Genomic DNA, 15818 nt, shown 5'->3' on the forward strand with positions numbered 1-15818 from the left:
CTATAGGTTGTTAAAGAGTACTAGTTTCATTTATTTTCTACCTGTGAAGTTTCTCAGGAGGATATTTTGGTATGTTAATTTGTTACAAAATGGTTGCAGTTGTTCAGTGATATTGAAAGAGAACATTTTACTTTGTGTATTGCTACATTTTTCACCATCTTATTTCATATTCTATTCCACAGATTTATTCAAAGTAATTTCTTTATCTTCAGTTAGTGAATTGCATGGTATTGTACCTTCTGGCAAAGGATAGTTCTGGGCCGGGCGCGGTGCCTTACGCCTGTATTCCTAGCACTCTGGGAGGCTGAGGCAGGCGGATCGTTTGAGCTCAAGAGTTTGAGACCAGCCTGAGCAAGAGCGAGACCCCATCTCTACTTAAAAAATAGAAAGAAATTAGCTGGACAACTAAAAAATATATATTAAAAAAGTTAGTTGGGCATGGTGGTGCATGCTTGTAGTCCCAGCTACTTGGGAGGCTGAGGCAGGAGGATTGCTTGAGCCCAGGAGTTTGAGGTTGCTGATGCCATGGCACTCTAGCCTGGGCAACAGAGTGAGACTCTATCTCAAAAAAAAAAAAAAAAAAAGATAGTTCTGAATAGAAAAAACATTTTCAAACAAACTCAGCATATAGAAGATATTGACTTACATTTCTAGAGTGGTTTCTGACAAATTAGAAGTTCTTTTCTTTTAATAACCAGAAAAAGAGGAACACTAAAGGCATTGAGCATGCTTGGTGCTATTAAATACATTTGTAAAAGTCACTTCCATGAGGCAGAAATTGAAATGGGACTCAAATTCATATATATTGATTTCTGCATTTGTACTTTTTCTAAGAAACCAGAAGTAGACTTTAAGTAGCTGTTACTAGTAACAGTTAACATCCTTTAAGCTTACTATGTACTAGGCTCTATCCTCTGTGCTTTACCTATGTTCTCTCATAATCCTCATGTAATCCAGGAGGCTGGTGCTATTATCATCACCATTTTATAGACGAGGTCAAGTAATTTGCACAGAGTAGTGTTCAAAGGCTTGTATCACCTGAACAGTGGTGATAGAAAGAGGGAAACAGTCCTTACACCTCTGTATCCAGCATCTGTTCTGTGACAAGGTTCAGTCGCTACCATCAAAGTGCTCATTTGGCTCTTTAGAGAAGGGAATAGTGCCCATGAGTCAAAAACGAGGTTATAAGTGTGCATCAGATGAACTATAGGACCAGAAAATGTGGTAGACAGTGCATTATTGGAACAATCACTTTGTGAGAGATAGTCAAGAAAAGTTTCTTAGAATGTTGGGATTTATATAGGCTGGGAGAGTATTAAGGGCAGGAAGAAACCGTATAAACAAAGGTAAAAGTGTAAGGGGTTTAATCGGATCTTGACTGTGGACTAAACAAGAGAGTCATAGCAGCAAGCTGTGAAGGCTGATGAGGCGTGGACTGTGAAGACCCTTGAACTCCAGACAGAGGAGTTTGGACCTTATTCTCTAGGCTCTAGAAAACAGTTAGAATGTTTAGGAGGAATTGCTTATATACAGTGTGACCAAAAAGAAATTTTCTGGATTTTTTTGGAAAAGGTGCCTCCATAGAATATTATTTTCTCTCCGTAACTTTAGGTCTAGAATTGTCAATACTTGTTTTTGAAGTTTCCCCATCAAAAAAGGAAAGGTAAATAAATTACTGCAGCAAGAAATGACCCGTGGAGTCTTTGAGATTCTTAAAAAACTTGCCTGCCCTAACACTCCTAAAAATAGGAGTGATGGCAAATCTGCAAGTTCTCTAGAGAAACAGTTTGAAAGAATTTATTAATTTTGAGTCTCATCCTTCCTGTATCTCATTCTGAAATCTTGAATGTACTAATTCCTTATTGTAACAGGACAGTATTGTATCTGGTTCCAATAACTTGATCACCTCTGGATGAAAGGCATTCCCACGGTATTTTCAAGGCTCTTTTGTCTTTTCAAAGGTCACTCTGTTTATTCTGTCCTACTTTATACAAGTCATGTGGCAGAATTGAGGCCTGCTCTGTGAATCAACTTTGTGCAGATCATGAAATTATATCTGCTGCTGTTCCACTTATCATAGATCATTTTCTTCTAGGCAGTCAGCCTTTTATGCCTTTATGCATGACTTAGGCAACGGGGTTGTAATTAAAATTAGTAAATTGCTGCTTAAAGTAAAGTTTTTCCAGCTCTGTTAAAAAAAAAAAAAGGCATGTTTTTTTTCAGTTTGATAGACATATTTGTTTTTATTTCATGCCACATTCTACATCTGTCACAATTTCATGAGTGATTCTTGTTCATACATGATAAAGCAGCCCCTAACATTTTAAATGTTCACCAAAATATCAGGCTGAACTTGGTTGTGCCAATTAGTGTTTATGAGATAAATACAGTTTTATTCAAAAGGCCAGAATTATGGAATGTTGATATAAACACTGTTGACTGGAGATCCTCTACTATTAGGTTGGTGCAAAAGTAATTGTGGTTTTGGACCATGAATTTTAAATCATTATAACTAGGTTCAGATATATCTTTATTAATCAAAATAGGAACCATTACAATCAACACATTTTTGCCAACGAGAAGTAGGTTTGTTTATTCTGGTAGTGTAAAAATCCATGCTTCGGGATTCGAAGAACTCTTGGAAAGCATTTTCTGCATCCTGCTGGTTGTGGAAGCATTTTCCCTGAAGAAGTTGTCGAGATTCTTGAAGAAGTGGTAGTTGGTTGGCGAGAGGTCAGATGAATGTGGTGAATGAGGCAAAATTTCATAGCCTAATTCCTTTAACTTTTTAAGCATTGGTTTTGCTACTTGTCAGGTGTTGTGGAGAATTGGGCCCTTTCTGTTGACTGATGCCGGCTGCAGGCATTGTAGTTTTCAGTGCATCTCATTTGATTTGCTGAGCATACTTCTCAGATGTAATGGTTTTACTGGGAGTCAGAAAGCTGTAGTGGATCAGACTGGCAGCAGACCACCAACTAGTAACCATGACCTTTTTTTGGTACAGGTTTGGCTCTGGGAAGTGCTTTGGAGCTTCTCGTTCCAGTCACTCAGCTGGTTGTCGTATAAAATCCACTTTACATGGCACATCACAATCTCACTGAGAAATGGTTCATTGTTGTTGCATACAAGAAGAAAAGACAACACTTCACAACGATGATTTTTTTGATTTTCGGTCAGCTCATGAGGCACCCACTTACAGAGCTTTCGTATCTTCCCAATTTGCTTCAAATGCCAAACGACCGTAGGATGGTCGATGTTGAGTTCATGTGTAACTTCTCCTGTAGCTTCAGTGATTGCTCTCAATTGGTGGTTGTCAACTTCCAATGGCTGGCTACTGCACTCATCTTCAAGGTTCTTGTCTCCTTTGCAAAACTTCTTGAACCACCACTGCCCAGTAAGTTCGTTAGCAGTTCCTGGGCTAAATGCTTTGTTGATGTTGCCAGTTGTCTCTGCTGCTTTATGACCCATTTTGAACTCAAATAAGAAAATTGCTCGAATTTGCTTTTTGTCTAACATCATCTCCTAGTCTAAAACAAATATAAAATAAATAGCAAGTAATAAGTCATCAGCAAAAAGAGTGAGAAATGTGCATTAAAATGATTTATAACAACCACATTTATTTAAGAATGTATTCCAATATCAAATGGCAAATTTCAACAATGCTGAAACTGCAATTACCCTTGCACCAATGTAATACAATTAATAACAGATTATTGCCTCTTAAAATAAAAGAGTTTGGATTTTTGGGGGGTAGGGGGGAGGTCTACATTCTGAGTGGCCCTTCAGCTAATTTTAATCTCCTTTGTGAAGATGGAAATGTTTTAACCAGCCCTGGGGCAGACATTTCAGCATGTAAAAAGATCATTCATTGTGTTGGAGGTGGAGGGGGATGCTCTGAAAAACCACGAAAAGCACGGGAATTAAATTCATAAGGTCCTTTGGACATTTTGGAACCTTGAAGAGTAAAAACCATAACTGGTAACTTTAGTGTTTTTCTATTTCACTAAATGGCAAAAATGAGATATAGTTCTTCTAGTATCATGGGCAACTTGCAGCCAGAATTTAAATAGAAAGTAAAATTAGAATTGAATCTAATAACTTGTTGTGGACATTTATTTTTATTCAGTTTCTTCTCAAGGTGAAGATAACTCTTTTTAAATGTCCTAGAGAAATATAGTAGGTTTCTATTCAACCTTTGTAAGTAAAAAGGGTGGATCGTTCTACTACTGACAATTTAAAATAATAACAACTTTTTGATGTATCACAGTGCCTTTTAAATATATAGTACCTTTTTGATTTCTACTGGTATTGCTCTTGCCACCTGACATGTTGTGAACTTGCTGCTTGCTTTCTATAGGCGCACCTATGTCGGCAGTATGCCTGGTCGAATAATCAATGGCTTGAAGACTGTTGGGGTTAACAATCCAGTGTTCCTATTAGATGAGGTTGACAAACTGGGAAAAAGTCTACAGGGTGATCCTGCAGCAGCTCTCCTTGAGGTAAGATTTCGAAAATTCCCTGTCTGTAATCACATTGGAAGAGTATAGTTCAGGGTAGATAATCATATTCAAGTAATATACACGTTGTTCTAGGTTTAGTTTTTGAAAAACAGTTTGATAAAGACTGAAGTCTGAGTAATTTGACATCTCTTTCTGATAAGTCCCTTCATTTCTTTTTTCCTGTTATGTTTCTATCAAATAGTTTAACAAAATTTTGTGCATGCTTGTTATGTAGAGACTAATAATTCTACAAAGTTATTATTACAAAAAAACAGTAAGCAAGTACCCTCTCCTTGGGGTTACCCATTTCCTTTTCTGCACTTTGACCTTTTTAACTTTAGTTGATTAGTTCTATTTTCAAAACAGCATGACTATATTTTTTGATTTTTCAGTTTTTGGCATTATCTATAGATTCCTCTCTATAGGAGATGAGGATGCTTTTTTCCTTCCCTTTGCCCTCACTATATAATTTTTATACTCCAAGGCTTCTAATATAAATTTTGTTTTTAAGTCATTAGTAGTATTTACGTTACTAGAATTATAAATGTGCTTTTCGCAGCTGAACCATGTGGTAAGCTATGATCACTTTTCTTTTTCTGTTCCTTTTTTGGTTTTTCTGTTGATGTTTTTTAAAATCTTTTGAGAGTTAATTATTGTCTTGTTTCTTTTGTTTATGTACTCTCACCAGTTTTGTAGTTCTCATTCAGACACTTAGGTGTTCTATCAGTTTTATCTTCTTGAGCTTCCAATCTGAACTAGTTGCTTTCTACATCTAGTAAGTAACTGTCTTCCTAGGATCTTCCTTTACCTCTCACCATGTTGGATTTCCTGCCTCCTATATTCCATGTCTCCTGCTTTCTTGGTTCATTCCCTCATTTTTGTGGTGTTAATCCCCCTCATGGTTTCCTGAGAAAGTTTTTATAGGTGATAGATGTTTTTAAACTTTGCATAACTGAAATATCTATGTTTTCCTCATACTTGCTTGGTAGTTTGAGTAGAGAATTCTAGTTGGAAATAATTTTCCTGCAGAATTTTACTTTGTTTTCTAGTTTCCATTGTTGTTGATAAGACTGCCATTCAGTTCTATCCTTTGTGACTTGTTTACCCTGAAAACTTTTGGGATCTTCCATTCATCCCAGTATTTCACAATAATCTGCCTTGGCATGGGTCTCTTTTTATCCGTTTTTGCAGATTCTTTGAATTCTTCTTGTCCTTTAGTTCTGGGAAATTTTCTTCAATTCTTTAGCTGATGATTTCTTTCCCTTGATATTTTTGAGACTCTTACCACTTGGATGTTAGATCTTTAATTTTCTTATCTTTTCCCTAGTATTACTCATCTCTTTTATTTTTTACTCTACTTTCTGTTTCCTCAGATTTATCTTTGTTTTTTTTTTTTCTTTTAAGACAGTAGTCTTACTCTATCACCCAGGGTGGATTGAAGCTTTCTGTAACCTCGAATTCCTGGTCTCAAGTGATCCCTTGGCTAATTTTAAAATTTTTTTTTTATAGAGATGGGGTCACACTATGTTGCCCAGGCTGGTCTCGAATTCCTGGCTTCAAGTGATCCACCCATCTCAGCCTCTAAAAGTGCTGAGATCATAGGAATGAGCCACTGTGTCCAGCCAAATTTATCTTTTAAAAACCCTTCTATGAGTTTATTTCAAAAAAAAATTTTTAACTTCTCTGCATGTTCTTTTATAGTACCCTGCTCTTTCTACATAGTTGTAATATGTCTTCTCGGTGAGAAATACACAGATTTTTAAAAAATTGTTCACTTCTTTTTTACTGCAAGCCACTTTTATATGTTTATTTTCTATTTCTTTTGGTCTCCATCCTTTATATCAGAGTCTTTCATTAGATTTCTAGGAAATTTTTTTGTGTTTTAGTTCATATTTATTTTTTTATTATTATTATTTTTTATTTTAGCATATTATGGGGGTACAATTGTTAAGATTACATATATTGCCCATGCCACCCTCCCCCCTCGAGTAAGAGCTTCAAGCATGTCCATCCCCCAAATGTTGCACATCTTTCTTTTTGTGGTTTTATATACCCGTCCCTTCCTCCCCCCTTCCACCCTCCCGACACCCGATAAATGTTACTCCTATATGTCCACTTAGGTGTTGATCCGTTAATACCAATTTGCTGGTGAGTACATGTGGTGCTCATTTTTCCATTCTTGAAATACTTCACTTAGTAGAATGGGTTCCAGCTGTATCCAGGAATATACAAGAGGTGCTATATCACCATTGTTTCTTATAGCTGAGTAGTACTCCATGGTATACATATACCACATTTTATTAATGCACTCATGAATTGATGGGCACTTGGGTTGTTTCCACAGCTTTGCAATTGTGAATTGTGCTGCTATAAACATTCTAGTGCAAGTGTCTTTTTCATAAAGTGACTTTTGATCTTTTGGGTAGATGCCCAGTAGTGGAATTGCTGGATCAAATGGTAGATCTGCTTGTATTGCTTTGAGGTATCTCCATATTGCTTTCCACAGATTGAATTAGTTTGCAGTCCCACCAGGAATGTAGGAGTGTTCCTGTCTCTCTGAATCCACGCCAACATTGATTGTTTTAGGACTTTTTGATAAAGGCCATTCTTACTGGAGATAAGTGATATCTCATTATGGTTTTGATTTGCATTTCCCTGATGATTAGAGATGTTGAGCATTTTTTCATATATTTGTTGGCCATTATTCTGTCTTCTTTTGAAAAGTTTCTGTTCATGTCTTTTGCCCACTTTTTGATAGGGTTGTTTGATTTTTTTCTTGCTAAGTTTTCTGAATTCTAAGTAGATTCTAGTTATCAGCCCCTTATTGGATGTGTAGCATGCAAAAATTTTCTCCCATTCTGTAGGTTGTCTGTTTGCTCTCATGACAGTTTCTTTGGCTGTGCAGAAGCTTTTTAGTTTGATCCGGTCCCATTTATTTATTTTAGCTGTTGCTCTGATTGCCTTTGGGGTCTTCTTCATAAATTTGTTGCCTAAGCTAATGTCTAGAAGAGTATTTCCACATTTTCCTCTAGAATTCTAATAGTTTCATACCTTAGGTTTAAATCTGTTACCCAGCTTGATTTGATTTTTGTGATAGGTGAAAGGTGTGGATCCTGCTTCAGTCTTCTATATGTGGCTATCCAGTTTTCCCAGCACCATTTATTGGATAAGGATTCTTTTCCCCAGTGTATGTTTTTGTCTGCTTTGTCGAAGATTAGTTGGTTATATGAGGATGGTTTTATATCTGGATGCTCTGTTCTGTTCCACCAGTCAATGTCCCTGTTCTTGTGCCAGTAAAAAGCTGTTTTAATGACTATACCCTTGTAGTATAGTTTGAAGTCTGGTAAATTGATACCTCCTATTTTGTTTTTATTGCCTAGGATTGATTTTGCTACACGGGGTCTTCTCTGGTTCCATACGAAGCATAAAATTATTTTTTCTATATCTGTGAAAAATGATGATGGTATTTTGATAGGGATTGCGTTGACTCTGTAGGTCATTTTGGATAGTATAGACATTTTAACAATGTTGATTCTACCGACCCATGAGCATGGTATATTCTTCTATCTGTTTACGTTCTCTGCTGTTTCCTTCTTCAGTGTTTCATAGTTCTCCCTGTAGAGGTCTTTTACTTCCTTAGTTAAATATATTCCAAGACACTTTATTTTCTTTGTTGCTATTTTGAAGGGAATTGCGTCTATGATTTGGTTCTCACTTTTACTGTTGTTGGCATATATGAATGCCTCTGATTTCTGTGTATTGATTTTGTATCCTGAGACTTTACCAAATTCATTTATCAGATCAAGGAGGCTCATGGTTGCATCCTTGAGGTTTTCTAGGTATAATATTGTGTCATCAGCAAAGAGTGAGAGTTTGATCTCTTCTGCTCCCATTTGGACACCCTTAATTCTGCTCTCTTGTCTGATTGCTGTAGCGAGGACTTCCAGCACTATGTTGAACAGAAGTGGAGATAGTAGGCAACTTTGTCTTGTTCCAGTTCTAAGTGGGAATGCTTTCAATTTTTCCCCATTCAGTATGATATTGGCTGTGGGTTTGCCATATATGACTTGTGTCATTTTTAGGTAAGCCCCGTTTATGCCTATTTTGTGGAGTGTTCTTTTCATAAAAGGGGGTTGAATTTTGTCAAATGCTTTCTCTGCGTCTGTTGAGAGGATCATATGGTCTTTGTTTTTGCTTCTGTTTATTTGGTGAATTACATTTATAGATTTGCATATGTTGAACCATCCCTGCATTCCTGGGATAAAGCCCACTTGGTTGTGATGAATTATTTTCTTGACAAGCACCTGGATTCGATTGGCTAGGATTTTGTTGAGAATTTTTGCATCTATATTCATAAGGGATATTGGTCTGTAGTTTTCTTTTTTGTTGCATCCTTTCCTGGTTTTGGTATCAGGGTCATGTTCGCTTCATAAAATGTGTTGGGGAGGCTTCCATCCTTCTCGATGTTGTGGAATAATTTCTGCAGGATAGGCACCAGTTCTTCTTTGTAGGTGTGGTAAAATTCAAGTGTGAAACCATCTGGTCCAGGACTTCTCTTTTTAGGAAGGTTTTTCATTGCTGTTTCAATTTCAGTACTTGATATTGGTTTGTTTAGGAATTCTATTTCTTCCTGGTTGAGCCTAGGGAGGCTGTGTGTTTCTCAGAAATTGTCCATTTCCTCAACATCTTCCAGTTTGTGTGCATAGAAGTTTTTGTGGTTTTCATAAATTATATCTTGTATCTCCATGGCATTCGTTGTAATTTCTCCTTTATTGTTCCTTATGGAGCTTATTAGAGATTTTTCTTTTCTGCTTTTCGTTAGTCTAGGCAATGATGTGTCGATTTTGTTTATTTTTTCAAAGAACCAACTTTTTGTTTTACTAATCTTCCGTATAGTATCCCTGTTGTCAATTTCGTTTACTTCTGATTTGATCTTAATGATTTCACTTCTTCTGCTGGGTTTGGGGTGGGTCTGTTCTTCTTTTTCCAGCTCTTTGAGACGATTCATTAGGTTGTCTATTTGTGATCTTTTCGACTTTTGGATATAGGCATTTATGGAGATAAACTTTCCTCTCAGGACTGCTTTAGCTGTGTCCCACAGGTTTTGGTAACTTGTGTCACCTTTGTCGTTTAGTTCAAAGAATCTTTTGATTTCCATCTGGATTTCCTCGTTTATGAAGTGATCATTCAGCAGAAGGTTGTTTAGTTTCCATGACTTTGTGTAGAAATGAGGGCTCCTGTTGGGATCGATTTCTACATTTATTCTATTGTGGTCTGAAAAGATACATGGTATAATTTCTATTTTTTTAAATTGTTTGAGATGTGCTTTGTGTCCTAGGATATGGTCAATCTTGGAGAATGACCCATGAGCTGATGAGAATAATTTATATTCAGTGGTTTTGGGGTAGAATGTCCTGTAAATGTCAGTCAGGCCCATTTGTTCTAGGGTTCTGTTTAAGTCCATTATTTCTTTGTTGATTTTCTGTTTGGAGGATCTGTCCTGTGCTGTCAGTGGGGTGTTAGAGTCTCCAACTATTATGGTGTTGTTGTTTATCCATTTGTTTAGATCCAGAGTTTGATTTATGAACCTGGGTGCACCAAGGTTGGGTGCATACATATTTAGAATTGTTATGTCTTCTTGTTGAACTGTACCCTTCACCATTATATAGTGACCTTCTTTGTCTTTTATTACTTTTGTTGATTTAAAAACTAGGTTATCTGTAATCAGCACCGCCACGCCAGCTTTCTTTTGGCTTCCGCTTGCTTGAAATATTGTTCTCCACCCCTTTACCTTTAGTCTAATTGCATCCTTGAAGGTTAAATGTTTTTCCTGAAGGCAGCAGATACTTGGCTTGTGTTTTTTTATCCATTCGGCCAGCCTATGTCTCTTGAGTGGGGAGTTCAAGCCATTCACATTTATTGAGATAACTGATAGGTAGGGCAGATTTCTGTTCATTATGTTGGGTTGAACTTTGTTGCTTTGTGTTCTCTCTTGAGCCATTGTAGTGTCTGGTCTTTGATCTTTAGGTTTGAGTAGATTTACATTCATGAGTGTTTATTTTGCTGATCCGTGGGTAACACTGTTTTGAGTACTTCTTGAAGGGCTGGTCTTGTCTTGGTGAATTCCCTCAGTCTTTGCTTCTCTGAGAATGTCTTGATTTCTCCTTCATATACAAAACTTAGTTTTGCAGGGAATAAGATTCCAGGCTGGGCATTGTTTCATTTCAGAAGAGTGAGAATGGAGCCCCAGTCTCTCCTTGCTTGTAAAGTCTCATTAGAGAAGTCTGGTGTTATTTGAATTGGCTTTCCCTTGTATGTTACTTGCTTCGTTCGTCTTACAGCTCTTAGAAGGGCCTCTTTAGTTGATATTTTGGTCAAACTGATGACTGCATGTCGTGACGTCTTCCTGTTTGCATTGAATCTCCCAGGGGTTCTCTGTGCTTCCATAACTTTTGTATATCGAGATTTTTAGCAAGGCCTGGGAAATTTTCCTCTATTATATCTTCAAATAGCTTGTCCAACCCTTGAGTGTTTTCTTCTTCCCCTTCTGATAACCCTATGACCCTCACATTAGGTTTCTTCACATAATCTGACATCTCTTGTAGGCTTTGCTCTTTTCTCTTGTTTCTCTGCTCTATCTCTGTGACTGATTTATTTAATGGTAAGGTCAAAGATAATCTCTGAGATTCTTTCTTCTGTTTGATCTACCCTGTTCTTGAGACTTTCCACTGTATTTTCTAGGTCCCTGAATTGATTCCTCATTTCCAGGAGTTCAGTTAGACTTTTCTTCATTGTATCAGTTTCTTTAGTGAATATTTGTTCCAGATCCTGGAGACTTTTTGTGGTTTCTTTGTGTTGGTTATGGAGTTGTTCTTGTAGGTCGTTGAATTTTCTTATGATCCACATTCAAATTCCTCTTTTGTCATTTTGGTTGCCTGATTTTGATTGGTTTCCGTTTCTAAGGGGCTGGTGCTCCTCTTTGGGGGTGTGGTTTCCATTTGGTTCTTCATATTTCCGGAGTTCCTTCGCTGATTTCTTGTCATGTCAATCAGTTGTTGCTTCTTTCCTTTAGGTTTTCGTTTGGGTATTCACACGCCTTGTTTAGTTTCTGAGCTGATAGGTGGTGTCTGTGGGTGAGATTCGACCACTTCCTGTATGATAAGTCAGTAGGTGCTGTGAAAAGGGTGTGCAGAGTGTCCTCCCTGTCAGTAGGTGGCACTTGCTTGGAGAAACGGGCTATGCTGTTGTTTTCGTGTCCTGTAACCAGCTCTTGTTCCTCTAGAGAGGCACTCTAGTGCCTCAGGTGGTGGGTGGGGCCCTGGGACTTCCAGGTGTGTCCTTTCCTCCCCCTCAGTGAGGGTTGGTCTAGGAGAGAGTCTGGGCAGAGCTGGGTTTGGTAAGCCTGCCCTCAGGCACCACCAGTGCCGTTAGCAGGGGTCAAAGTTCTGTTCTCTGCTTCCAGGAAAAGCTGTCAGGGAGGGGCTGGAATGGCTCTGCTCAGTCAGAAAGTCTACGTGTGTGGTGCGGCTGTCTGAGACTTGCAATCTGGAGCAGGCCTCTCTTCTTGCCATTCTCCCCAACTCCGCGGCTTCTTTCCACCCTCCCCAACTCCTGGGCCTCTGCCAGCAGGCCAGACCTCATGCCACTGGGCTTCCCCTGGGTGTGGTGCAGGCTGGGAGGTTCCCTGTGCAGGAAAGCCACCTGCGCTGGGCGCACGGCCTCCCTTTGGGAGGAGGGTTGCCCTCTATGACCCTGATCTGCCCCTGAAGGCACGCACACCTTGGTAGGCTGTTCGGGTATATCCCTTCTGTGCCCCGGGCAATGCAAGACCTGGGTGCATGGGATCTTGTCTGCAGGTCTGACCTCTGGGCCCCAGAGTTCAAATTGTATCCCCACCAGGGAGAGGAGTGCCAGTCCCAATTCACCCACTGGGAGCCCAAGGTGGGTCTATGTCTCTCAACCTCAGGGTCTGCCCCGTTCCCCTGGGATCACCGTGCCAGCAGCACCTGGGAGGGCTGGCAGGTGGGGAGCTCACCATCTGAGTTCCCCTCAGTCAGCTGTAGGGCCCCAAAAGGGAAGGTCCCATTCCCTGGAGGTGCCTCCAGCTGGTGGCTATATTGTCTGTCTCGGCTGCAGGTAGGGCCGAGGGAGGGGAGAAGGAGGCAATATGGCGCCTGCTGCGTTGCTCGGGTCTGTGCACACGGAGGTGCCCCAAGGGACTTGGGAGCCTCGTGCCGCGTCCGCTACTGGCTTACCGCTCACTGGCGGTGGCTGTCTCTGGGCTGGTGTCCGCAGGTCTTTCCACCCGCTGGGGAGCCCACCAGCAGTCCGAGATGCAGGGGAGGGGAGAGTTAACCGTGCCACCTACCCTTGCCGCTGGTCTCCGGAGGTCTCTGCTTCCAGTTCTTCTCTGCAACCTCCTCCCGTGGAGTCTCCTGTGGTCTCAGGTACCCCTCCTTCCAACCCTCATCCTATGTAGGCTCGTCTTCTTGCTTCTTTCTTCTGATTTCTGCTAGAATCTGTCTTTTCTGCAGACACACTCTGTCTGGCGGTGTTTCTCGTCAGCCATCTTGCTTATCCCTCAGTTCATATTTAATAGTGAGGAACAAAAGGGCTGATTGGAAGCTGTGAGCATAGGAGTGGGGCTTAACAGTGAGTTTCACAGTGTAAGGCAGAATTCCACTCCCTCTCTAAGAGTAGCATGACTGCAAACTAGTATTACTAAGCAACCAAAGAGTGACCTTTGACTAGATTTCAATCTTGTGCATAACTGCAAAATACCATGATTAAGTAACAATAGAGTAATACGTGATTAGACCTCAATCTTGTGCAGACTTTGTAACTATTTGCTTCTGTAACATATAATAGCCACCATGCTGAGACCCCATTTTGCTCAGAATTTGGAGGGGAGACCCCTCTGGGCCTACTGGCATAATAAAAGCTTGTTTTGCAATACACTCCTGTGGCTCTCGGTTTGTTTCCCAGTCCGGTTTGCTTTAACAGTGGTAGGGTCATCAGGATGGGCTAGTTGATTGAGGAACCTCCTATTTCAGTAACTTTAGATCTTTCTTCTAGGCTGGTCAAAGTCCCCAGAGAAGATTCTTCAGATGTCTTGCCTTTAGAATGAAAGCATGGCTGCCAACATTCTGGGGGCCGGGTAGGGGTGGGGGAGTCTCACATGCAGCATTCATTCGCCTGAACCCCGTTTTCAGTAGAGCACATACTCTGAGCTGTGCCCAGGTTCCCCTGTGCAGAGAACCACTATTTTGTGTTCTAAAGAAAACAAACCTCTGGTGTTTTGCTGGGGTAGGGAAGGGATCTGGGACCTGACTGCTTCATAATTTACTGTAACCAATCACCCTCATTTTAGCACATCTGCCCCTCCCCACTTTGACCCTTGTTTAAGTAAAATGTTACTAATTCAAACTGATTTGGAAAATTGAGGGAAAACTTTTTTTGTGGAAGTTTTATTTTTTCTTTGATTTTTTTTTCATGCTTTGAGTTCCTTCATGCTTCCTGTTTTTGTAATCTTAGAACAGAATGGCCTGAGACATGTGTCATATAACAGGGAGACCATTCTAGTTTGACTGGGACATTCCCAGTCTATGCATAATTATTAAGTGCACTCCATTTTGGTCTCGGAAGTAAATTTGGTTTGGACAATAAAAAATACAGTTATCCTACTTGAAATCCTCAGAGTTTGGAGGTAAGAGTTTGATTTGGTTTGGTTTTGCTTGTTTGTTTTTTTTTTTTTTTTTTTGAGACAGAGTCTCACTTTTGTTGCCCCGGCTAGAGTGAGTGCCGTGGCGTCAGCCTAGCTCACAGCAACCTCAAACTCCTGGGCTCAAGCGATCCTCCTGCCTCAGCCTCCCAAGTAGCTGGGACTACAGGCATGCACCACCATGCCCGGCTAATTTTTTTTTTTTTGTATATATATATTTTTAGTTGGTCAATTAATTTCTTTCTATTTTTAGTAGAGACGGGGTCTCGCTCAGGATGGTTTCGAACTCCCAACCTCGAGCAATCCGCCCGCCTCAGCCTCCCAGAGTGCTAGGATTACAGGCGTGAGCCACCGCGCCCGGCTTGGTTTTGCTTGTTTTTATCATAATTACATTCTAGCTCAGTAACTGGTTTACTCTGCAGTACTATGAACAGTTAGTGTTCTATATTATACTTTAGTTAAGATTTTAGTAGTTTCTTAGTTAATAACCTTACACTTTCAATTTAATTTACATTGGGACATTTTTCAGATAGTCTACAGATTCTCCTATTAGACACAGTTATTCTGTTGAAAATAATTTAAGAATAATTCCCTGATACCAAGTTTTCTCAACAGTCTGTTTTAGGGATTCCTGAAGCAAATCCACCAAAGACAGCTTTACAAGTTGTGAAAGATTATTAAGTCCCCTATATCTTTGCTCAGTCGTTACACAGTGTACTTTAGGTCTTCTCAAATGCTTTGTAATGATTAATAATATTTATTGAATTGCTCTTTGATAAGAAACAGCTAGCACGAAATGAAATCTTCTTGTCTGTTGTTGACATTGGTACTCACTTTTTTGGCAATTGATTTATCAGCATTCCAAAATAAAAGTATGAAAGCCTCAAATGATATCTCTAAGGAAATGCCACATGGGCCCACATATTTATCACTATACTTTAGTTATTAATTGCATCATTTCCTTATAGAGTGTGGTGCTGTAAAATAAAGCAAGATAGGTGTACAGAAGAACCGAGTATCTTGGTACCTGACATCCTCTTCCTCCTCACTTGCCCAAATCCTGGGTAAAACCCTTATACCTCACAGGCTATGAAAACAGTTAAATGACAATATGAAAAATTGCTCTGTAAACTGTATTCTACAGATGTTACTTTAATACTTGCCGACATTTCTTTCGTGTTTACTTTGAAAGCCGCTTGCTGTTTCCTTTGCCAGTAGACTCACTTGAATTAAAAAAAGAATAAATTCAATTACTTTAACACCTTGTATTTAAAGTAAGATATTACTGAGAGTTTGGAAGATCCAAGAGTATAGTTTTTTATCTTCCACATGGAAAACTTTTTTAAAAATGACAGCTAGATATCATTTGTAAAATGTAATTGTATAAGATGATTTTATTGTATAGCTAATTTATATTATTAAGGGAATATAGACTAGCTATGAAGAACATAGTAATAGATACAGAGTTGTTACTCTGAATAAATTAAATAATAAACTTGGTCTGCTGTAGATTCTTCTTGCCTTCTTATTTATCCATGAAGTATGTTCATTTCCTTGAACTTCCATGATAAAGTAGAACTTCCATGTAAAATAGAATA

General features: G+C 39.3%; 1 protein-coding gene and 1 non-coding gene across 2 annotated transcripts in view; both read left to right on the forward strand.

Annotated features, from left to right (window-relative positions):
* LONP2 (lon peptidase 2, peroxisomal) overlaps positions 1 to 15818 on the forward strand; it is a 122925-nt gene that overhangs the window by 43871 nt on the left and 63236 nt on the right. Inside the window, exon 8 of the mRNA XM_012788995.3 lies at positions 4358 to 4499. Within this exon, the coding sequence (XP_012644449.1) occupies positions 4358 to 4499 (142 nt within the window). The remainder of the gene's footprint in view (positions 1 to 4357; positions 4500 to 15818) is intronic.
* LOC142863012 (small Cajal body-specific RNA 24) lies at positions 4106 to 4235 on the forward strand. Its single transcript, XR_012913899.1, has one exon.

The sequence above is a fragment of the Microcebus murinus genome, chromosome 20, assembly GCF_040939455.1.
Source record: "Microcebus murinus isolate Inina chromosome 20, M.murinus_Inina_mat1.0, whole genome shotgun sequence".
Classification (NCBI taxonomy): domain Eukaryota; kingdom Metazoa; phylum Chordata; class Mammalia; order Primates; family Cheirogaleidae; genus Microcebus; species Microcebus murinus.